A 22,579-nucleotide genomic window follows, 5' to 3' on the forward strand; every position below is an offset into this window, starting at 1 on the left:
AAAAAGAACAAAAAGAAGTTTCAAGATGGCAAGACCCGCATCACCGCAAGTCCCAGCTGCCATTTCTTTTTTTTTTTCTTCTTTTTTTTTTTCTGTCTGTTGTTGCCTTCACGTCCCCGTGAGGTCGCGGTCGCACCATTCATTCCCAGTCGCTCGGCTATTCGTGCTTGAGGATGAGCTTGCCCGTCGTCTTGCGGCTCTCGATGTCGGTGTGCGCCGACTTGACGTCCTGTATGGGGTAGACCTTGTGGATGGCGATGTTGAGCTTGCCCGAGGTGATCATGTCGAACAGCTCGCCGCTGTACTTGGCCAGCTCGTCCGGGGTGGCGGTGTAGTTGTTGACGACGGGGCGCATGATCTTGAGGTTCTTCTGGCCGAGCTTGAGGATGTCGAAGGGGGGTACGGCGCCGGACTGTGTCTCGAGGTCAGCAAAAAAAATTAAAAAAAATTCGCATTTAAATAAATTCACGCTCCAGTGGCTCTTTTTTTTTTCTTTTTTTTTCCCGTCTTTTCCTGTTGACGATGATGATCCCGTCGGGCCAAACTTACCGCGTTACCAAAGATGACCAGGCGGCCCTTGCGCGCCGCGAGCTGCAGGTCGCCGTCAAAGGTGGCCTTGCCGATGCCGTCGAAGACGACGTCGGCGCCGTGGCCGGCGGTGATGCGGGCGACCTCGGCGACGAGGTCCTGCTCGGACGAGTTGACGGTCCACTCGGCGCCGTTGTCGCGGGCGAGGGCGCACTTGGCGTCGGTGCTCGCGGAGGCGATGACCTTTGCGCCGACGGCGCGGAGCATCTGGACGAGCAGCAGGCCGACGCCGCCGGCGGCGGCGTGCACGAGGACCCACTCGCCGGGCTCGACCTCGGCGGCCTCGCGCACGAAGGTCCAGGCCGTCAGCCCCTGCAGCAGGGCGGCGGCGGCCTGGTCGTCGGTGACGGCGTCGGGGACGCGGACGAGCGAGGCGGCGGGGACGGCGCAGTAGGCGGCGTAGGAGCCGGTGCCCATGAAGACGACCCTGTCGCCGGGCTTGAAGGCGTCGGCGGCGGCGGAGGGGTGGGCGGCGACGACGGTGCCGGCGCCCTCGCGGCCGAGGGTGAGGGGGAGCGGGGCCTTGTAGAGGCCGGTGCGGAAGTAGGTGTCGATGAAGTTGACGCCGGCGTAGGCGTTGCGGACGAGGACCTGGCCCTCGGCGAGGGCGGGGACGGGGAGGTCGGTGCGGTATTCGAGGACCTCGACGCCGCCGGTGCGGCTGATCTGGACGCCGTTCATGGTCTGGGGGATGGGCGCCATTGTGAAGTGAGGGCGAGGGGCGGCGGCGGCAGAGAGAGACGGGCGGAGGCGGGGTATCGAGACGCGGAACGGGCGGCGGGGTGCGTGTGCGCGGTGATGGGGGACGATGCGAGCGTTGGTGCGGGCTTGGGTTGAGGTCAGGAGTCTCGGGAGGGTTGTGACGAGGGTAGATGAGGATGAGAAAGTTCTCGAGATGTTGTTCGTGGGCATGTACATTTGGGCAAAGGCCGACTAGTGGAAAACACGTAATCAGCTTGTGTCGCGATGGTTCTCTTTGCCTTGGTTAATGCGTGCCCGGCTTCCGATGCGAGTGGGGAGAGTAAGCGGAAGCCGGATGGAGAGAGAGAGAGAGAGACAGCCAGTAAGGTTAGCCATGTTTCCAGACGAAGAGGGGCTCTTGCGAAGGCGTGATTGCAAACGGCACCGGCACCCATGCCATAACCCGGACGAGGACGGTTTCTCGCGGGACAGCATTGTGTGATGCGGGGCGAAAGGGGGAGGCATCCCGAAATATTCGGCTGAAGGATTGAGGGGAAAGCGGGGGGTGGCTCCGAAGACCGGAACGACGTGATATGATTTGATGTGATGTGATGTGATGTGGTTCAAGAGCATATGGGATTGGAGAAGTGAGTGAGTGCTTTGGCTTTCATCCCACGACTGAGCGTCTGTCTCATTCTCGACTCATCAGGTCAGACTGTCTTTGGGGCAGGAAACGGTCACGAGATGAGAGCGCACAAACAAGACGCGGAGTGACGATTCAATCTCATGATGAGAGAGACGTCTTACGCCCCATTGTCAGTCAATGAATGCCATGTGCATTTTTTGGCGACTTGCGAGAATGAGCCAAGCCCCACCTGCCCCGATGAGATAGATGACTTATTTAAAGTACGAATACTTCGGTATTGCCTATGAGTGAGTGAGTGAGTGAGCGAGCTTGGCTGCCGGCTCACCCTGTAATTCTTCTCCCTGGCCGCATTTGTCCGTGGTGAACTGAAGGAAGCCCCCAATATATGAGACGGCTGAACAGCGGGCTTGGACCACAGATGACGGACGAGAAGGACCAAACCGATATTCGTTGCCGTCTCCGTCAATCTCAGAATTCGAATGATCCGGGCCGATACTTTGACATGTGCTGGAACCGGTTCGACCACTAGCCGCTCCATTCGGCACTCATCGTATCGTGGCTGTATTTGCCCGTCCTTCCCAATGAAATCTGTTCCCAATCGCCCGACCCATTGATGAATTGCATCTCCCGTATACATGTATATATAGATATAGATATATATTCGAGTGTGGTGTAAATTTCAAGTCACTCGTCGTTAGCTTGGCACGAACATGCGGCCGCGCAGAGAGGAAAGAAAAAAAAAAGACTCAGACCTCTCCCTGGATTGGTTCCTCTTCCTGCGGTTCCCTTTCACTCCCCCCCTCTCCCCTTCCCATCACCGGCATTGCTAAGTTGCTAAGTTCTCGAGTTCGACACAGCGGGTTTCTGGCGTTGCGTCTATGGGTACGGCTGCGGATATGGGGGAGAAGCTGTCGCGGCCTTTGTGGGGGGAGAGGGGTTGCCGAGTGAAAGGGAACCGGCATATTCCCTCCTCCAGCCTTCAACAGCATTGGGGAAGCTACCGATAGTCACCCGCAGAGCGCCACGTCGAGCGGCAGCAGCAGCGATGCGTGCCGGATGATCGCCAGGCGGATTGGACTCGTTACACTACCCAATTGATGGGTGCTCTCTTCCGTCCGGCCCCCAGGTCCTCTCTCCGAGTCCTTCATATGGCCGTAATGGCTCGCGGGTGATGCTCGAACTGGTTACTTACTAGCGCGCATACGCCCCCCCCCCCTCCTCTAATAACCCCACCTCTCGAGAGGCATCGGTCGCCATCAGTGGCGTCTGCAGTTGAGGCTCAGCCGTCTTGGCTTCTGCGCGTCGTCGTCGTCGTCGTCGTCGTCGTCTGCGGCCATGCGCCCTCTGCCATTGGCGAGGCGTTTCGCGTGTGCGCCGTACCCGTGTGCGTTTGGTTTCCCGTGGGAGTGTTTCGGTCGAGAGGGGACGGTGGGGGGCCCAACTACCTACGGCCCCCGTCTGTGGATCTGGTTTCCCCCTTTTAGTGGCCGTGTAAGAATGCCCACGACGACGCCCCCCGATGTGGGAAAAGGAAAACCCATGGAAGCAGCAGTTTGAACTGCTCTCACAGCTGTCCGTATGCTTTTGTACCGATCCAGGACCGGAGGGGGGCGCATCATCTCGCAGCTGTCGGGTGCATGCACGTATCTGAACAGAGTGCGAGCGTGTTAATTATCTGCTGTGTATCCGACTATCCGTACTCCGTAGACTACGAATTAATACCTACTACTTACTACCCACGGATGCCCAACTTTGCTTGGAGGCCGTTTCTCCCAGGGGTCAGGGTCAGGGGTTTGGCGTCACAAAGCGTATCTGTATCTTGCCCGCCTCTCCCTTACTACATTCATTGTACGTGGTACAGACGGCCTGTCATATCTCGGCCATTCATCGATCGGGCGGACCAAAATAAGTCGACGGCTGGTCCTCGTCGTTCCCCGGAACTCGAGGAGCTGCTGGTGGAGGATTGGTGGTCTTTGGTCCCATCAGGCGCTCTCCCGGAAACTTTCCTGGGTGGCCTCGGCATGTCACTAGGACAATACCTACTATTACACGTCCATGCCGCCTCACTGGAGGGGGCGAAGGAGCATGATTGATTGTGTTGCTGGCTGCGAATAAACCATCATATATCAGTCTGTCCTACCCGGATGGATAGACAGACAGACAGACCTCCTCGGTGGCGGCCAAGCTCTTGAGGGCATTCGCATGCTCTTATCCTCCAACCACGTTCGGCGGAAACGAATCTATTCCTTTCCCTGTCTGGCCGCGTTGCCCTCCGCCCCCCCTCCCGTCCGGCTTCCCTTCCACGTTGGCGCGCCAAGGATCGGCGTTCGTGTCCGCGTAACATCGTATGCCCTGCCACACGCCCGCCGTCGCGCCGCCGTCGGGTTCTTGGCTCACCGTTGATTGCTACGGCGTACACGCGCAGCCACCCGTTTCTCGCCTCCCTGCAGACTACGGCAGCTGTTCCGGTGTCCTCGACGTCGTTGATTACCATTCTCCACTTCCAGAGGACAGATGGCCCTAGCCATCCAAGCTTTTCTTCACCGCGAATACGAGTGCAACACTGGTAATTACTCTCTACGGATACTCGCTCCCCCTAATTGGCATCAGACGGTCCGGTCCCATCACGAACAGCACCAAGAAGAGCGACTCTGATCGTTCTCTATCCTGTTCGCCGTCACGGCCCTGGCCCGCCAACCGTCCGACCTCGAGACCTAGCCCATCCCTCCGAGCCGTCAAACTACCTACGCTGTCTCTCCCCGATCTGTCCCCCTCCCCCCCCCGTCGTGACATTGTGTCGTTAAAGGAACCCGGCAAAGGAGACAAGACAGGGTCAAACAGACGAAAACCGCCCTGCCGCTCCACTCTGCTGAAACGCGACGCATTGTCGCCACCGCACCCGAGGAGGGTTCCCAGGCTACCCAGCACACACTCATCACCGAAACCTTTGTCAGCCTTACACGTCTTTTCCGCGCCGACTCGACTTTTCCCTTGCAACAGTACCGGTATCTGAGTTCCCGCGAGTCGCTCGCTGCTTGTTTCTTGGTTTCCTCGTTCTCACATAGCCACGGCGGGCTGGCCACTGCTGCTCACGCTGCGACTAGTTTCCCATCCGCATTTGGTCTGACCGTTTTTCCCCCCTAATTTTTTTTTCTTTTTCTTCTTCTTATCTTTAACGAGACCAGCCCGGCTGTGTCGGCAGGGCCCAGAACGTTCGCGAGCCCAGGCCGGAAGCTTCTTTGCTCGAACGGCCCTCAACCATCGAGACGACGCGCCATCACCTATCCTCTCTGCATTGTTTCCCATCCTCTGTTGGGATACAACCGTGTCGTTCCATTTCGTCACCCTGCCGTGAACCGCGTCGATCCTGGATGCTTGTTCTCATACCCCCGCCCGCCCCTAGTTCATGCCATTCCCCCGTACCGTCGCACCCGGGCCTGGGCCGTCTTCTCCGCTATCCGTCTGCCGTGAGTGTCCAACAAGCTTCAGACGAAACCGAAACTTTGGGCCGCACGTCTCCTCTCTTCCCTCTAGCTCTCTCGCTCTCTCACTCTCTCACTCGGCCTAGCCTAGCCTAGCCTTGCCTTGCCTCACACCTCCTAGCTTGACCTCATCTCACGAGGCTGCTCGCTCGTCGCTCACTCTCACTCTCACTCTCACACTGACTCTCATCCCACCCTCCTTCGCTCCATAAAGGGCACCTCGCCGCCCGCCCTCACATCGCCAAACTGTCGCCCTTCCTATCGTCGCCACTCGGCCCCCCGATGCCGACCCCGCCGACCGCGGATGACCGCCAGCGGCGCATCATCCAGTTCGCCGAGGAATGGGGCCTCGAGCCCCCGCCGTCGCCGACGCCGCTGACCCGGCCTTCGAGCCCCCCCAGCTTCCGGACCGTCGAGGACGACGCAAAGGCCGAGGAGCTGCTGAAGCGGAAGCAGCTCGTCCACGGCCGGACAGACTCCACCACTAACATCCGCCGCGCCTTCACCTCCAAGAAGAAGACGTGGGACTACAAGCTCGTGTTCGACGCCCTCGACAAGCATGTCGCCGACCGCGGGTCGCCCGGCGTCGCCCAGGCCCTCGTCGAGATGCTCGTCTCGTCCGGCGGCGACGTCAACATGGCCCAGAAGGCCAAGACGAGCAGCATCTTGCTCCGCCGCAGGAGCCTCGACAGCTTTGGTGAGCGCAGCAAGCTGCTGCAGCACGCCATCCACAACGGCCAGACCGACATGGTAAGGGTCCTGCTGCCTCACGCCGACACATTCGCCCTCGACGCCTCGTTACCTCTCGCCATGGCCTCGGAAAACCTCGAGGTCGTTGAGCTCCTGCTCCGCTACGGCGCCAGCGTAGCCCACAGTCCCGAGGCCCAGGACGCCTTTCGGTCGGCCTGCGCAGCCGGCGGCCATGCCGAGCTGGTCGGCATGGTCCTGCGGTCCGAAGGCCGCCCGCCGGCCACCTGGCTGTCGCAGTGCATGGTGGACGCGACGAAAGCAGGTTGTCTCGAGACCGTCGTTCAGCTGAGCCGGTCCGATGCCGATGCCGATCACGGCCAGGCCGAGGCCCTCAAGGTCGCCATCGGACAGGGCCGTCACGACATCGCCCTCGCCATCGTCATGGGAAACCACCCGCCCAAGCGCCCGGGCCTGGACGAGGCTTTCTCGCAACTCCTGGACCACCCTTCCATGAACCCCAGAGACAAGCTCGCCGTCGCCGAGTTGCTGCTCTGCGCCGGCACCGACGGCGACGCGCCCGCCATGGCCCTGATCCACGCCGCCGCTGCCGAGTTCCAGGACATGGTCGCCCTTCTGGTCCAGTACGGCGTCTCTATCGAGTACCAGGATGCCATGGCCATTCGCAAGGCCATCCAGAACGGGCGCGTGGACGTCGCGCACACCATCCTCAGCGGCAACTCGGAACTCACCGCAACGCACGCCTCGGAGTGCGTCGAGCTGATCCCGAAAAACATGGCCGTGGAGAACCGACGGCTATTGCTCGACCTGCTGTTACGGAAAGGCGCCAACGGCACGGCGCTGCACGACATGCTCATCGAGGCGGCGGAGGCGGGCGACGTGGACTCGGCCAGGCTCCTCCTGACGCCCGCGTTTCCCGGAGGCCGGCCGATATCCGAACACGACGTCAAAAGGGGGCCGAGGTCCATGGTCTTTGACAGCCACAAGACGGCATCCGTCGACCACAAGGGCGGCCTGGCTTTGCAAATCGCCGTCATGAGGAGCGACGTGGCCATGACCAAGGAGATCTTGACGAGCAAGCCCTCGAGCGAAACCCTGGCCCAGATCTTCCCTCTCACCAAGACGCTGTCGCGCAAGAACAGGTACCGCATGGTGGAATGTTTTCTCACGAGCGGCCTCGCCGGCCCCATCGTCCACGAGGCGTTGCAGGAAGCCATCGACGAGGAGCCGCCGCACCGGGACGAGGACCTCATCGCTCTGTTCCTCAAGTACAACACCGACATCAACACGAACGAGGGCTCGGCGCTGGTCGCGGCGGTAGCGCAAAAGGACGTGAGGCTGTTGAGCGCGCTGCTCAGGAAGAACGTCACGCCGCAGACCGCCGCCGCCGTGCTGCCCAGGATCATCGGCACCCAGGACGCGAAGGCGAGGCTGGACATGGCGACCATGCTGCTGGCATCCGTGCCGGATCTCGACCCGGCCAAGGTCTCCCAGGCGATGCTCGGCGCGTTGAACTACCGGCCGGCGGACCTGAAGCTCCTGCAAGTTCTGCTGGTGCAGGGTAAAGCCGATATCAATGTCGACAACGGCATCGCCATGGCATCGGGTAAGCGAAGCTCACGCGCACGCACGACGCAGAGTAATTTGATGTCTCTAACTGGTTCTATAGCAATACACAACCACGACCCTCCCGTCCTGCAGACCCTGTTGGCACACGGCAAACCCACGGCCGCCACGCTCCACCGGGCCATCAACGAGTTCGGGCAGCTGGTCTTCTCGGACACCAAGGCCGAAAAGCTCGAGATCCTGCTGCAAAAGGCCACGGCCAAGGGCCCGTTCAACGACGTGCTCGTCAAGGAAGTCCACGCTCTGCTCCAGACGCTTCCCGAGCACCGCCAGCTGTCCATCGTCAAGCTCCTCCTCGAGGCCGGCGCCGACGTCAACTCCCACAACGCCGCCGCCCTCTGCCACGCCGTGGCCGCGAGCGACACGCAGATCACCGACCTCCTCTTCGCGGCCCGCCCCAGCCCGGCGTCGCTCGCGTCCGCCCTCCCCCACGCCCTGCGGATCGCCGACCCGATGGACCGGCTCGAGTTCTCGCAGAAGCTGCTCGACGCCGGCGCGCCCAGCGCCGAGGCGAACCGGGCCCTGGGCTTCGCCATCAACACGTACACGAACGACATCCCCTTGCTCCGCACGCTGTCGATGAAGGCCAACACGAGCGACGGGGAGGCCCTGGTGTCGGCCGTGAAGAAGGAGCGCCCCGACATCGTGGAGCTGGTCCTGCAGCAGAAGCACCCGCTCCCCGTGCTGAACGACGCCTTTGCCGAGGCCGCTCTGCTGACCAACAGGGAGGCGAGGGCGGCCATCTGCGAGATCCTCTTGCACCACGGCGCGTCGGGCTCGGTCCTCTCGGACGCGCTCCTCGCCGCGGCGGCGGACGGCGACCTGGTCCTGGGCAACCTCCTGGTGAGCAACGGCGCGCAGATCGACGAGGACGCCATCGTGGAAGCGTGCCGGTCGGGCGCGGCCGACGTCCTCAACATGCTTCTCAGCGGCAGCACCACGCCCAAGAAGTCGACGATCGAGAGGGGGTTCCAGGCCGCCACCGAGGTCGGCAACCTGAGGACTCGCGCCGCCATCCTGGAGCCGCTCCTGGTCTTCGGCGTCGACGGCGAGGCCCTCGACGCGCAGCTCGCGTCGGCGGTCCGGTTCGGCGAGGAGGGCGACGACCTGGTCAAGATCCTGCTGGAGGCCGGCGCGGACCCCAACCACAACAAGGGCGAGGCGGTCTGGGCGGCCACGCGGAGCGCCTACCTGAGCAGCCTGCAGATGATGCTCGGCCTGTCCGACAACGGCCCGCGCCTGGCGAGCAAGCCGTCGGTCGCCTCGCTCAGGGGGGCCGCCAAGAAGAAGAAGCGGCAGCCGCCCAAGCCCACGGCGGCGACGCTCAACAGGGCTCTGCGGGCCGCGTGGAAGCTCGGCCGCGAGACCCGGTCGTCGGCGATCGACATGCTGTTCCGGGCCGGCCTGCCGGTCTCGGACGACCTCCACGTCGTGCTGAACAACGCCGTCAACGAGGAGGAGGTCGACCTCAAGATCATCAGGCAGCTGCTCCGGTACGGCGCCTCGCCGATCGCCAACGACTGCCAGACCCTCGTCGACGCCACGAGGCGGGCGCTCGTGAAGCCGCTCGCCTTCATGCTCGAGTCCAAGATCCTGTCGGCGGACCTCAACCTGGCCATCAGGGAGGGCTTCACCAAGGAGAACACGGACGCGTGGTTCACCGAGGCCGGCTTCAGCATCCTGCACAGCTTCCTGCAGAAGGGGGCCCACGGCGACGGCCTCAGCTCCGTCCTCACGCAGGTGGTCGACCTCCCCCTCACCGAGAGCGACCCCGACGGCCTCGCGCTGGCCAACGGCTTCGTCGACGTCCTCCTCGACCACAAGGTCGACGTCAACTACGCCGACGGCAGGCTGCTGCAGTCCGCCGCCGCCGCCTGCAACTCTTTCCTCGTCAGGCGGCTGCTGGAGAAGAAGCCGAACACGGAGTCGCTGTCGCGCGCGTTCTACCGCATATTCGACAACGCCGCGCCCGAGGACGAGGCGCTGGAGCTGATCACGATGTTCACCGAGTACGCGGACGGCGAGACGCGGCTGGACGTCATGTACACGCCGCCCGGCTCGATGCCCCTGCTGTTCCTCGCCCTGGCGCAGCACCCGCGGTCGATCCGGATCGCCAAGGCCCTCCTGGACGCCGGGTACTACTACGACCAGATGATGCCGTACAGGGTCACGGAGGACGTCGAGGAGGAGGAGCCCGTCACGCTCATGATGTGGGCGCTGCTGCAGCCGCAGAAGAAGGTCAGCAGCGGCATCATCCAGATGCTCATCGAGACGGGCGCCAAGGTCAACTTCGAGTCGAGGCTGTCGCAGAGCACGCCGCTGATGCTGGCGATCCGGAACCGCCGGCCGGACGTCGTCAAGATGCTGCTGCTCGAGGGCGCCGAGGTGGACGTGTGCGACGTCGGGGGCAACACGCCGCTGACGCTGTCGACCGAGATGGGCGGCGAGACGGCCATCAAGATGATGTCGAACCTCCTCGCCGCCGGGGCGTCGCGCAACGACGGGTCCCTGCACAACGCGGCGCGCGAGCTCAACATGCCGGCCTGCCAGGTGCTGGTGCAGTACGGCCACGAGCCCGACTTCCCCAGCACGCTCCACGGCGGCCGGAGCGCGCTGGGCGAGCTGTGCCGGCACTGCGCGGACTCGGGCGAGCTCACGGCGGCGCGCCAGAAGCTGATGGAGCGCACCGTCAACTTCCTCATCGAGGCCGGCTCCGACATCACGCTGCGGTCCGAGGGCAAGTCGATCCTCCTCCTCGCGCTCGAGTCCCGCGACCCCGTCGCGACGAGCCGGACGCTGCTCAAGGCGGGCATGTGGAAGCACGTCAACAAGAAGTTCAACCACTTCACGGACGGCAAGACGACGTACTCGCCGACCATGTACGTGCAGCACGTGCTGCCGGCGTCGGCGGCGGACGTCAAGGGGGCCCTCCTCCGGCTCCTGCGCGCCAACCGCGCCGAGGACGTCTACTACGCCAACGTGGGCCCGCAGCCCGAGGGCGCCGTCGGCATGCCCGAGGACGTCGAGATGCAGGAGCGCACGCGGCGCGCGCGGCTCGACCGCATCAACCTCGAGCAGGAGGACCACGTGCTCTCGATCGCGCGCAACCAGGAGCTCGCGACGGTGCAGGCGCAGATCTGGTCGGCGCAGGCGGAGCTCGAGGACTCGCGCCGGCGGCGCGTGCGGCAGGACGAGCTCGCGGCGCTCGGCGAGCGGGCCCGCGCCGAGGAGGACCACTTCGCGGCGGCGATGCGGCGGAAGCGCGACGAGCGCGACGCCGACCTGCGGCACGAGGTCGCCCTCACCGAGGCCACCGTCTCGCGCGCGCGCGCCGTCGAGATGGCCGAGGCCGACCTGACCCTCGCCCGCCGCACCATGCTGCTCGAGTGGGAGAAGCAGATGGCCACGGAGAAGGTCGACCACGCCAAGGCCCTGAGCGCCATCCGCGTCGCCGAGCGCGAGGACGTCGACCGCATGGACCGCGAGCAGGAGGGCCGCTTCCGCGCCCGCCTGGCCGAGCAGAGGCGCCTCGTCGACGGCCAGAGCCACCTCGCCAACCAGCTCGCCGGCGCCGGCGTCAACGGCCGCCGGCAGATCGGGTACATCACAGGGGAGATTAACTGAGTCATCACGGGAACCGTCTCAGCGGGGTTTACTAATTCTTTTGTCTTTTTTTTTTTTCTTTTCTTTTTTGCCGTTCTTCTTTCCTTTCTTATTCCTTTCCTTCTTTCTTTCTGTCTTGTTTATTCTCTAGTGTAGCCTAACAGCTGGAAAAGTTAGACTTTGGGACGGCCCGAGAGGGAATAGGGGAAAACGGCGTTTTTTTATGGGTTTCCATCTTTCTCGTGGGGGTCACGGATTTTGGGCAGGGAAATCTATCTGCTTTTACTTTTGGCTACCGCGATAGCCTGGATTTGAGAGGGCATATCGGAGCGAGCAATGGAACATCAAATATATTTACTTGTACTATAACACGGCTCCTCTCATCTCGGAGGCTTGTGCCATGGAGAAGAGATGGTGATCCTTGACTCGAGTAGACCCGGCTCCGTGGTAGGGAGGGAAATCCACAAGTGGACGCCGGTACTGCTACCGTAGCATATACTCGTTTCTCCGTGGGCTTTGCCCCCCGTCCCCGACCAACTCCCGGCTGGACCAGGCCCGGAACACCGCTTGAATCTGCCTGAGGATTTTGAAAGGCCCACGATGGGGGGGGGAGCTGGGTCCGGAGACGCGAGGGGCTGCGCACTCAGGTAAGAAAAAAAACCGGATATGTTTCTCCACCACGACCAACCACCAAAAGGTACTCTGTTTACTGTCACTCGAGTGGCTACGATGCTAAGTTGGGAGTGTACATGTAGGGCGAGAGGGGCGGCTCATACCAATATTCAAGGATCATGGGTCGGGCGACGGCGTAACGTGGGTGGACTGGAAATCCTCCACGGTGGGGGGGAATTCAGATCGTGAAATCATCTCGATCAAGGGAGGGCGCAGCTGCTTGAGCCCATTGACGCGTAGGCTTCGTCGAATATGAGCCTCTCCGTGTTTCCAATAATAGACTGACCAAACTGCCACTGTGCTGGCAGCCGATACTCGCTGTCGGACCACGCCCAATCTAATGGGGTTTCTCTCGCATCAGCGCCTCTGGGGTCACCCCCCCGATTCGTACGGGCTCGCAGGCCTCGCCGTCCGTCAAACCGGCCACGACGACGGCCCCCGCGTAAGTGACTCGCGGCGCTTCGCCCGAGCGTCGCTGCGGCCGCGCAGGGAGGCATCGGTGATCGCCGCCGCTACGCAGTCGCCGGTCATCCAGGCCTGGTGAATCGCCCCGGCCGGGGAGCCCCCCGTCTCCCTGCGCCGTGCCATGGGCCCGCCAGCCCTGCGGAGGACGGACATTGCCGGCTCCTGGGCGTGGACCAAGCTCCATCGCATAGACGATTACGTCAGGTAGCAAACTGTGAACCGGTTCGAATACGCAATGGACATCCTTGTTCGTTTTCCCTTGGTGGAAAGCGAGCTAGAAATATGCTTTTACGGCGGTACATCTTGAGACGTATGTAGGGCTGCGTGTCGAATATCCCGACCGGCAAGGAAGCAGTGAACCTGTGGCCCTCATGGCGCCAAGGTGGCTTTCTTGGACAAACACCACGGACTGTAGAATGATATTGGTAACAGCCAGCGTGCAACCGTTGATGGTGATGTGAGAAACCTGCCGGCCGTCTGTGTCAGGTCAGGTCAGCCTATAGTCGTACTTAGCCAAGTATAAAGTTGGGAACCCAGCTCGGCAGCGTGGGCATGTGGCTCCCGAGGCCGGACCCGGCATAGCAGAGAAACGCCCGCGGCTTTGTGGCGCGTGTGGTCGGTACGGGAGCTTGGAGCCAGCGGGCGACAAAGTCCCGTTATGTATCGCCCAGGCTCGTAGCCTTTGTGTAGTCGGGCATGATGTCGAGATGGCAAACCCCCCGGGAGGCTATACACGTAGTGCTTTGGGTCTATATAGGAGCACTGCCTCCCAGTGCGCCAGCCCACGGGAGACTTGACCATTTTGGTGCTCGACTTCCGTTCAGGTTCGCGACGGTTTCGAGCGCCCCGAGGATGAGCGACTGGTCCCACGTCCCGAGCTAGGCGAGCAAGAGGTTGGCGGAGCCAAAGATCCGGGGGCATCATCTCCACCTGCAGCGACCGCTCCCCCAGGCCGCGACAGGAACTACGATCGACTATCGGCGGGTACGTTGCTGTGCGCCGCCCACTGACTGCAGACGTGACGCAGGGCCGCCTCGAGGTTGACAGTTTGCGTAGAAGACGGCATGCTCGGGCCGCGAGCGGGACGCACGCCGGCGCAGAAGATTGCAGCAGACCGGGCCCGGATCATGATTCGCCGAAAGCAGCTGAAGGGCCCGGATGGCAGGACGTGCCACATCGGGTGGCCGATCGTACACAGCGAGATCCTCATGGTTGAACCCGGTGTCCTGAGCGCTATGTGCTGACGAGATGGGATTTCGGACCAAAAGGCGAGGTCCGGGGATGCATCGTGTTGGCGATGTCGAAGGGGAGCTAATGCTGGTTGTCACAGTGGCTGGCAGCCTACTTCGCTTCTGTATTCGTATTGCTGGACAGTTGGTGTTATCAGAGAAGGGCTGTATACAGCAGGGTGCAATAAGTCATGGTACACCTCACAGTGCGTTACCTTAACTGCACTACAAAGAATATACTATATCTCTAAGTATTAGGTATAAACTTAATAGTAAAAATTATATATAACTACTTTAGTTAATTAGCTATACTATACTATTTTTAAATTTTAATTTACTTATATACTAGTAAAGATATAAAGTTTATATACTAGTAAGTCTAGGTGCTTTACTTCTTTCTTAGGAAAAATATAGTGTTTATACTATATTTTACGTTATAAGCCTACTATCTTTAAAATATAAGGGATACTATATATCTCTTTTAGCTTTACTACTTAATTACACTAGTAAAATAAAATCTTATTTAGAGGATATATAGAGATTTACTTAAGCTATTTACTAAGTGTTTTGTTTTATTTTAAAGTATCTAACTACCTCAATATTATTAGCTTAATATTGCTTGTTGTAAAGTAGTAAAATAGGTGTATACTGTGTGCATGTACCATGATTTCTGGCACCCCACTGTGTGTGGCCAATCTGGTCAGCACCCTACCCTGCAGTGACCAAGATGACAGTGTGTGTATGGACGACGCACGAGGCGTTCTATCCATCCCTCTCTCTGGACAGTCTACCACGTAGCCTGGATCGCCTGTTTAGCCACGATGCGGTTGCTTATCAGGCTAGGCCCCCAGCCTCTGGATGTTCGGCCCAAGGAGTTGTCGAGTCGTGCTAGGCCCTGTCAAGATCCCTAGTTAATCAAACGACCAAGGGTCGCACGTGCTTGTGACAGTCCCGCGCCCGGTCGCATTCGGGCTGCCTGGCCGTTGATCTGCCTCGCGGGGACTGCGTTTGGATGGCCAGTCTCTGAAGTTGGAGGGGACGCGCCAAGCTACCCGGGATACTCTGGCTTGTCAAACACTTGGTGCCGTCCAGCCATTCTTGAAGAAACAACAGGCGGGGGTGGTCCATCACCAGTGGGGGCAACTATGCAGCTAGGACCGCGCAAGACACTATTCGTCCAGGGAACGAAGTGGATGTTCATCTTACGATGCCAAGGGGAGCGTGCGCGGGCGCATGTGACTGCGCGAGCGAGAAGAAAAGAAGAAGAAGAAGAATACGACTCTGCAGGCAACAACAATACTATGTATAGGCCCATTACTCGTTGCTCGTTGAGTCGTGGTGACAGGGGCAAGTCGTGTCATGGAGCCGCTCGGCAAGGCCGCAAGGAAACATGCGTCGGAAAGTTTCGATATTTGATTAACGGGAGGAAAATGGATGGTAGAGCGAATCATTTTCAAGTTGAATACAACGTCTACAAGGGATCGACTTCGGTGCCTTTGTATGCTGCGTAGAGATAATTCCACTCGAGACGTAGAAGGAGAGAAGACGGTATGTATAGTAGCACCCAGTGGGGATTCCCATCAACGTCGATCGTCGCAAGTTAACGCGGATGACCGTTCCTTGATTCGTCCTACAAAGGATGATGGGATGGAGTGGATAGGCGTTTCCGTTTTACTATGTAAACACACTTCCAAGAAGTTGGCTCTGGTCACGGAAACCTTCTCCTTCCCCTCTTTATGGAGTGATTGTGCTTGCTTGGTAAGGCTGCAGCACAGCTACGCTGAGAGAATAAGTCATTGAAAATCCAATCCGCCAGCCAGCGAGCCAGATTTGTGTGGGCTAATAATATATGCCACCAGTGTGTTCGTAAGTGTATCGTTCGTCACGTTCCAAGACAGCGTTCACCCACGTTCCTTGAGCGCAAGCCAGTTGGCGGTGACATGCGTCAAAGCTGCGGAAGCTAACGCTCAGTCACTAGATCAAACTAGGACTAGGCCGCCTGGCAGACCGAGTATCTGACCAGGGTTCTATCTGTTGGGTGGTTCTCGGACTCTGGCGCAGAGGCCTCATGGTCTCACGTTTAATTCCACCTTCTCTGAGAGCGAGCGCTTTCCCGTTTCTACTTCCCCGGGCTTGATTCTGGCTTACCTTCAACTCAGAAGTGAAGCATCAAGTGATGAGTGATCGCGCATCCAAAATTGGTTACGATATTGATCTATGCACTGGCAGCCGTTCCGACTAAATAGCTCATTCCCACATATCCACAGTGCTCGAGTCAAACACTAGCCGAATAATACCTGCCCTCTGCCAGGTAGAGAGTCGTGCACCTACCGGTTCACTACATGGCGGTGGGTTTGAATTTGATCCATGTTGCCTCCTGGGATCAAATCTACACGTTTTCTTCTTTTTTTCCTTTTCTTTTTCGCGTGGGTGAAGGCTCGGAGGATATAGAATATTGGAGGAATTTCTATAATATAAGTATAGTGTACGGTATTAAGCTTACACTATTACTCACGGACTGACAAGTATCCGAGCTTGGGGTTTGATTGCCGCCACACGGATGCGGAACAAACGATGAACCATTCCAGGGCCTTTTTGCCCGCATTGTGATTGTGTTATGCCTTGACGCTTTGACGTCCGCAAAGCCGTAAGAGGTAAGATCAACGTCGGCCTAGGATCAACATTGGGATACAACTCATGCTGGATCGACGGCTTCAGCACTTCAAAAGTGATGGAGACTACTCAAGCATACCATGTTCCACCATAGGCGTGCATGGGTAGTAGAAGACACCAACCAAGTTCAACTTGGAAAGAATGTTGGTTTTGCGCATGGACTTCGTTAGCAAATGGGTCAGAATACGAGTGGAAACCAGACAGTGACGCACGGCATGCGAAACCTCCACTTTGTTTTCTCCGGTCTCTAATCCACTGAGTATAACTTATCACAATCCCGATCGCGCGTCTTACGCCGAAGCTGGTTTTACTTCAAACCAGACGAGTATTGGCGCATTGTGATTCTTGTTTCCAATCTTTCAGAGAGTATTGGCGCATGGTGATTCTTGTTTCCAATCTTTCAGACATGGAACGATAGATTTCGGGAGGGCGGCTGGGTCCCACGATTTGAAAAAGGCAGATTAACTGCCTACATGTTTCGGGAGGGTTAAAGCGGGAAGATATAGCCTTTGGCTTGGTACGGAACGTGGACTGTGTACCCCCCGCGATGGACGGTCACCCACACCAGCCTAGTTGTCCAAGGGAATACAGATATATATTCAACATAAACAGCACCCCAACGTGGTTTCCAGTAGCGTACGGAACTACACTAACTGCCTCCGCCAGAAACTCATCAGTAACTCACTGCTAACTTAAGGTCCTATATCGAGTAAACGAAACGATCTATTAGGATAAGGTTTTCGCCAAGATATAGAAGCTGTCACAGCGTTTGCTCGATGATGGGTGACAAGTCATATATATCACTTTCTATACCAAGACGATCGTCAATGCTAAGCCACCGTCAGTGCGTACCACAGTGAGTAGGTGATCTTGGTTCAGTCATGCTAAATGTCAATTCCGGGGATGTTTTCAGGCCGCCAACTCTCTGAAACGCGCGATGGTTCCGCCGGTCCGTCGTCTTGCGGTCACTGACTCGAGTTTTCATCAACCGGCAGGGAACCGGGAATTTCAGGCAATCCTGCCTGCCCCATATGTGTGTGTGTGTACCGCACAATTCCAACTCTTATGTTGTGGGGTTGCAATCTCCTTTTTTTTTTTTTTTTTTTTTCATCTTTTCTTTTTCTGTTTCCTCTTTCGCCCGCCCCCCACCTCCTTCGTCGTTCACGTGGTGAGGCACATATCTCCGAATCATATGTTATATCGAAAATCTGCCTGTACTCGACTCTTATAGCTGAATAGTGATCCTCGCGGGGATCACCCCTTCCTGAAGGCGAACTAGGTACGATTTGTGATAACTAGGCATGAGGTGGTAACAACGCCGCTACTATATAGCAGCCAATGCAAGTTTTAGATCTGCCAGGGCCGGCCATTCACCAATCTGGACATTCCTTGAGGCGAAAACGGGTTCACGTATGTCTTTGAATCACGTAGTGGAGGGTTGAGGTGGCATTCGCACGGGCTTCGTCAAGGGACGCCCCATAACACAGAAGGATCAGCACGGCATCGAGGGCCGACTCCGGGGTTTGGGCGAGCGTGGTAGGTACTTGTCGTCATGCTAACCGCCCACCGAGAAAGGAGCTCCCGCTTACCTGGTACTTACACCAAGAGCCTCCTTGCCCGAAGAGAAAGGGGTATGGTTTGGGCTGTGGAGTATAGTCAGATGCCTGCAGCCGGGGTGCCTGCCATACCCAGTCTTATCAGCGTTGGCGCAGATGCAGACTGCGGGCCCTCTGTTCCTCTGCGCCGTTTTATTGATAATAATATCTACGGGACGGGTCCCGTGGGAGTCGCACTCGGGAGACTCCATAGTCTTGTTGGTCTTTCTTTCTTTTGAACAAGGGATGGAGCTCGTTCTATTCCTAATCTTTCTCTAGTTTGATTTCTGATATCTTGGCTCTGCCTACCAGGCCTTTCCATTCGCTCCAAACGAAACATCAGGCTTCGTATCACAGCCCCGACCATGGACGGAGCAACAATTGTAAAGCTGTTTGGAACAGCGGACAACTCCCGCGAACCAGAGCCGTTGGTGAACAAGACGAGCACAATCCTGGGTGTTGTCATCAGCTTTGCGGTTAGTCCACCATGACGCTCGGCTATACATAATAGAGGTACTTGTACTGACGAAGGTCGCCAGGTTCTCTCGTGGCTGTGCGTCGCATTCCGGATGCATGTGCGCATCAAGATGGTTCGGTCGTTGGGATGGGATGACTTTTTTGTCATATTGTCGCTGGTATGCTATGCGAATACGGGCAGAGAACGATCATCGTCTTACTCTAATCCTGCTTGCAGTTGTCAATAACCACGGGTTCTGTCGGAGTCTGCGTCTGTAAGCACTTTCGATCGTCCCGGGCTCGTTTGCAATGCTAACCCTCTGGACAGCAACCAAATATGGCTTGGGCAGGCACATCGGCACGTTATCTGCCTATGAAGTCAAGGCCTATCTTCGAGTATGTTGATCCATCGCATAGCCGATGTCGAAGTTGTCATGACATTTCCTAACCAAACCTTCCGGGTTAGACCTTCTACGTAGCGAACGGCACTTATCAAATCTCTACGGCCTTGATGAAGATCTCTCTCCTCTTCCAGTACCTCCGCATATACGATCAGCCATCCTTTATCAGACGCGCCTGCATTTTTACCCTCGTTGTCGTTGCCGTGTGGGCTATTCCCTATACGGTGGTGAGCTGGATCCCCTGCATGCCAGTACAAGCCTACTGGGACTGGTCAATTCCGGCCACCCGTTGGGCCTACGGATCGCTCGATGCCAAAGTTTTCTCGACCACGTACGAAAGCCACGCTGCGGTCAACATTGCACTCGACCTCTTGGTGTTGATGCTTCCAGTGCCCCTCTACTTCGAACCCAACATGCCGCTCAGGTCTAGACTGGGTTTACTTGTACTCCTCAGCATGGGCATCGCGTATGTCAAACCGTCCAGTTCTCCTCCATGACGTGCAATGAGCTGACCAGAATATTTTACAATGCAGAGTCAATTGCGTCTCGGTAGCCCGATATGTCACCATTCTGCAACACAAAAGCGCTACATACCCGACTATCGATTTCCCCTGGTACGCACCAGTCAGCATCGTCCTCGCCTGCGTCGAAGTCGACCTAGCCATGGTGACCAGCAGCATCCCCATTTTCTGGCCCGTCATCCGACAGGCGTTCCCCGGCATCTTCGTCACCAAGGAAGTCGAGATCACGTGTGAGGTTCGGAGGATGGAGAGTGTCGAGCTCGACGATGACGTGGGCGAGGAGGGGCGAAGGTCGAGAGTGGGCAGTGAGGCAAGTCTTCGACAAGACAAGCCAGCACATAATGCGCGCTATAAGGACGAGTTTATCGTGAACCAGGTTGATCCCTTGAGTCGGAGCAAAAGTGTTGTCACCGAGGTCAAGGCGTCAAAAGCCAAACAAGATGGATGGTGGAACAATGGGAGTTGAGCAGAATCCGGATACGTAATATCAAAAGTCGCTGATTTTTAAACATTCGATATACCCATTTCGTTCTTGGTGGAATTGAAGCATCTCGCTTCTTGCCAGGCTTGACATCAACATGCACTGGGTCAAGAACGGTTTGCACGAGGTTTCCTGTTCTATCCATATGCGTTGCTCAGAATTGCTCGCACTTGGACAAATCACAACAAGCTGTGACTGGATGAATAGAGTCTACAGTATCGTATCGTCTTTGCAGAGCTTCTGTTGGCAACAACTCCCACCTTGGGCCCGCCATTCCCGTCTGATTCAGTGTCACGAGTTGGAGCATAAAAAGGGGCACAGGAGTTAGATGAAAGGCAGTTATGATTGGAAGCTAAATGAAAGATGATTATTCTTTAGAAAATTGAGTAAAAGATAATTATTCTGCGAAGAGACTAATGTATTCCAAGTCTAATATATAAATTAGATCAATGAGTGAAGCGCATTATCAAAAATGTGTGCTTGGCTTCTCTCCTGAGCCTTTATGAGTTTCTCGTCACCAAGACTACTCTAAGTCTGTTGGTGTCTCGTATATCATAGGTGAATCACGCTAGACGCTCAAGAATTAGTACTTGATTTTGAAGTTTAAATACACCCATTTCAAGAACATGCTACTTTCTAAGCTAACTATCAACAATTAATGACGCTGGTAATCTGTTTTACGGTTCTATTTGCTGCCGCAAGCTAAGCGATTTTATTAATCTTTGCCGAGCCTAGCTTAGTGTAATAAGTGAAAACCTGCCCCATGTCCTCGAGTGTCAGTTCAAAGACATTATCGACAAGCTGTCTCGGATATATCACGGTCTTCAAGATGTCTACTGTCTTGGTGATTTCCAACAGTCACAGCCCACTGCAACCTCTGCAGTTGCTGCCTTGAAACCCCTCCCAAGGACAACTGCCTGGATCTCACAAGTAATCTTACACGAATGCAACAGGAAACGGAGTCAACGAATTTATACAAGAGTGCACAAGAGAAAATGCGGAACGAGCATTGGATTCGGGTATTCGGCATCCGCGGGTTGGGCAGGCAACCGAAAGTTTGAAGATATACTCAACCAGGCAGGCTGACGTTCCGCGGACGCCCGACGACCCTTGCATTTATAGTTTGGCGTCGCCCGAACATAACCCTTTTCTTTCAAATGGGGAGGGAAAGTTTTGAACCCTCCTGCGAGCGAATACAGCTAAAACAAAAAGCTAATTTCCAGACCTTATCAGTCTGCACAAGGGAACAAGGAAGACGCAACCCAGAAACTTGTCTAATCCTTTGCAGAATGACTGACAGCCAACCCCAACTCGTCACTGGAGGGAGCGGCTTTATCGCGCAGCACGTAATTAACAAACTATTGCTTCAAGGCATTTCTGTCCACACAACGGTTCGCAGCCTCAAGAATTCCAAAAAGGTTGCGAGCTTGAAGGCGCTACAAGAAAAATATCCGACTGGTCGATTGAAGCTTTTCGAAGCCGACCTGCTCCAATGGGGCTCGTTCAAGCAGGCAATGCAGGAGTGCGCAGTAGTCCACCATGTCGCATCGCCTTTTCTCATGGCAGAAAAGATCAAAGATGGACAAAAACAATGCGTTGAACCTGCATTGAAGGGTACTCAAAACGTACTGGCCACTGTCGAGGAAACGGAATCTGTCAAGCGGGTTGTGCTTACATCTACAAGTAAGTGTATAACATCTACAAATCAGCTGGCTTGAATTGGAACTGATTATCATCCGAACTTTAGTTGGTGCAATTTTCGGCGATTACCGTGACGTTTCCGATCAGATGGGAGGGGTCCTCTCCGAAAACTACTTCAACGAGACAAGCACGGTGGACCACAACCCCTATCACTACTCCAAAGTGCTGGCGGAAAAGGAGGCATGGGAGATCGCAAAGCGACAAGACCGATGGGACATGGTCGTCATCTGCCCAGGTTTGGTCTTTGGCCCGCCGTTGTCTGAAGGCTCCGAGTCTGGCAGCCTGTACCTCGTGGACGAGCTCCTGCGCGGAGAGCTGTTCTTTGGTGTGCCCAACCTCAGCTTTGCCACCGTGGACGTCCGAGACGTTGCAGCAGCCCACATCAAGGCGGCAGAGACGCCCGCTGCCAAGGGTCGCTATATCGTTGCTTCCAAAGAGATGGCTACGTTCTTGGACATCTCGCGGGTTCTTCGGAAGCTGAGCAAGTCCCCGCTCATTCCCAATCACCAGCTACCCGACGTTTTTGTCCGTGTCCTAGGACCTATGTTTTTTGGCCTAACGGAAAAATGGATTTCGAGGAACCTAGGGGTCCGTTTTACTGTGGACAATACTCGGGCTGTGAATGAGTTGAATCTCAACTTGCGGCCGCTTGAGACGACCCTCAATGATCATTTCACCGCTTGGAAAGCTTCTCGGAAGAAATAAATGTAAGAAGCTGTACTATGTATTCAAAACGTCCTGGATCTCTGGCCAGCATCTTTTCTTCATTACCCCTGGTTCATATTCACTCCAATTTATTTGAATACCCATCTCTAAATAATAAATTGTCGTGAAGCTGGGACAGCTTCGTGTGGCTGGTATTTCTAGGCGATATTTCTCTCGTATGTAGACTTAAGAAAATCAACTACTTCTCTTCGAAATGTTTAGACGCTGCGGTTCATCACATAGATTAATATCTATAATAGAACAAATACGTTCCTAAGGGCAAACGATCCGGAACGATCTGAGACATACCCCGCATTTTGAGCCATGGCCAGCGGATCGGACCGTC

At 56.8% G+C, this 22,579-nt stretch overlaps 6 protein-coding genes across 6 annotated transcripts; 3 read left to right on the plus strand and 3 right to left on the minus strand.

Annotated features, from left to right (window-relative positions):
* Positions 1-157: 157 nt before the first annotated feature.
* Positions 158-1,290, minus strand: LY79DRAFT_529469 (zinc-binding dehydrogenase; the record flags this gene model as incomplete). The annotated part of the gene is made up of 2 exons (XM_060556112.1): positions 158-412; positions 550-1,290. 2 exons carry the CDS (start codon positions 1,288-1,290, stop codon positions 158-160), a joined length of 996 nt encoding a protein of 331 aa, XP_060407296.1.
* A 4,389-nt stretch (positions 1,291-5,679) lies between these two features.
* On the plus strand, positions 5,680-11,355 carry LY79DRAFT_674980 (uncharacterized protein; the record flags this gene model as incomplete). Its single annotated transcript, XM_060564383.1, has 2 exons — positions 5,680-7,711; positions 7,775-11,355. 2 exons carry the CDS (start codon positions 5,680-5,682, stop codon positions 11,353-11,355), a joined length of 5,613 nt encoding a protein of 1,870 aa, XP_060407297.1.
* An 871-nt stretch (positions 11,356-12,226) lies between these two features.
* On the minus strand, positions 12,227-12,809 carry LY79DRAFT_113024 (uncharacterized protein). Its single transcript, XM_060550718.1, has one exon. The coding sequence runs from the start codon at positions 12,653-12,655 to the stop codon at positions 12,344-12,346; it is 312 nt and encodes a 103-aa protein (XP_060407298.1). The 5' UTR covers positions 12,656-12,809; the 3' UTR covers positions 12,227-12,343.
* Positions 12,627-13,777, minus strand: LY79DRAFT_572806 (uncharacterized protein; the record flags this gene model as incomplete). Its single annotated transcript, XM_060559406.1, has 1 exon — positions 12,627-13,777. A coding segment is annotated over exon 1 (427 nt), but the record flags the coding sequence as incomplete, so codon positions are not given.
* Positions 13,778-18,333: 4,556 nt separating this feature from the next.
* On the plus strand, positions 18,334-19,812 carry LY79DRAFT_529490 (uncharacterized protein; the record flags this gene model as incomplete). Its single annotated transcript, XM_060556114.1, has 6 exons — positions 18,334-18,444; positions 18,508-18,603; positions 18,663-18,699; positions 18,753-18,820; positions 18,891-19,291; positions 19,359-19,812. 6 exons carry the CDS (start codon positions 18,334-18,336, stop codon positions 19,810-19,812), a joined length of 1,167 nt encoding a protein of 388 aa, XP_060407300.1.
* A 1,180-nt stretch (positions 19,813-20,992) lies between these two features.
* Positions 20,993-22,233, plus strand: LY79DRAFT_654159 (NAD dependent epimerase/dehydratase; the record flags this gene model as incomplete). Its single annotated transcript, XM_060562636.1, has 2 exons — positions 20,993-21,510; positions 21,575-22,233. Exons 1-2 carry the CDS (start codon positions 21,117-21,119, stop codon positions 22,231-22,233), a joined length of 1,053 nt encoding a protein of 350 aa, XP_060407301.1. The 5' UTR covers positions 20,993-21,116.
* Positions 22,234-22,579: the final 346 nt, after the last annotated feature.

Source organism: Colletotrichum navitas (assembly GCF_030913465.1).
Source record: "Colletotrichum navitas strain CBS 125086 chromosome Unknown LY79scaffold_165, whole genome shotgun sequence".
NCBI classification, from domain to species: Eukaryota; Fungi; Ascomycota; class Sordariomycetes; order Glomerellales; family Glomerellaceae; genus Colletotrichum; species Colletotrichum navitas.

Bases quoted from the DNA above. Each gene is read 5' to 3' on its own strand.
- LY79DRAFT_113024 (XM_060550718.1), bottom strand. From the start codon at position 12,655: ATGGAGCTTGGTCCACGCCCAGGAGCCGGCAATGTCCGTCCTCCGCAG.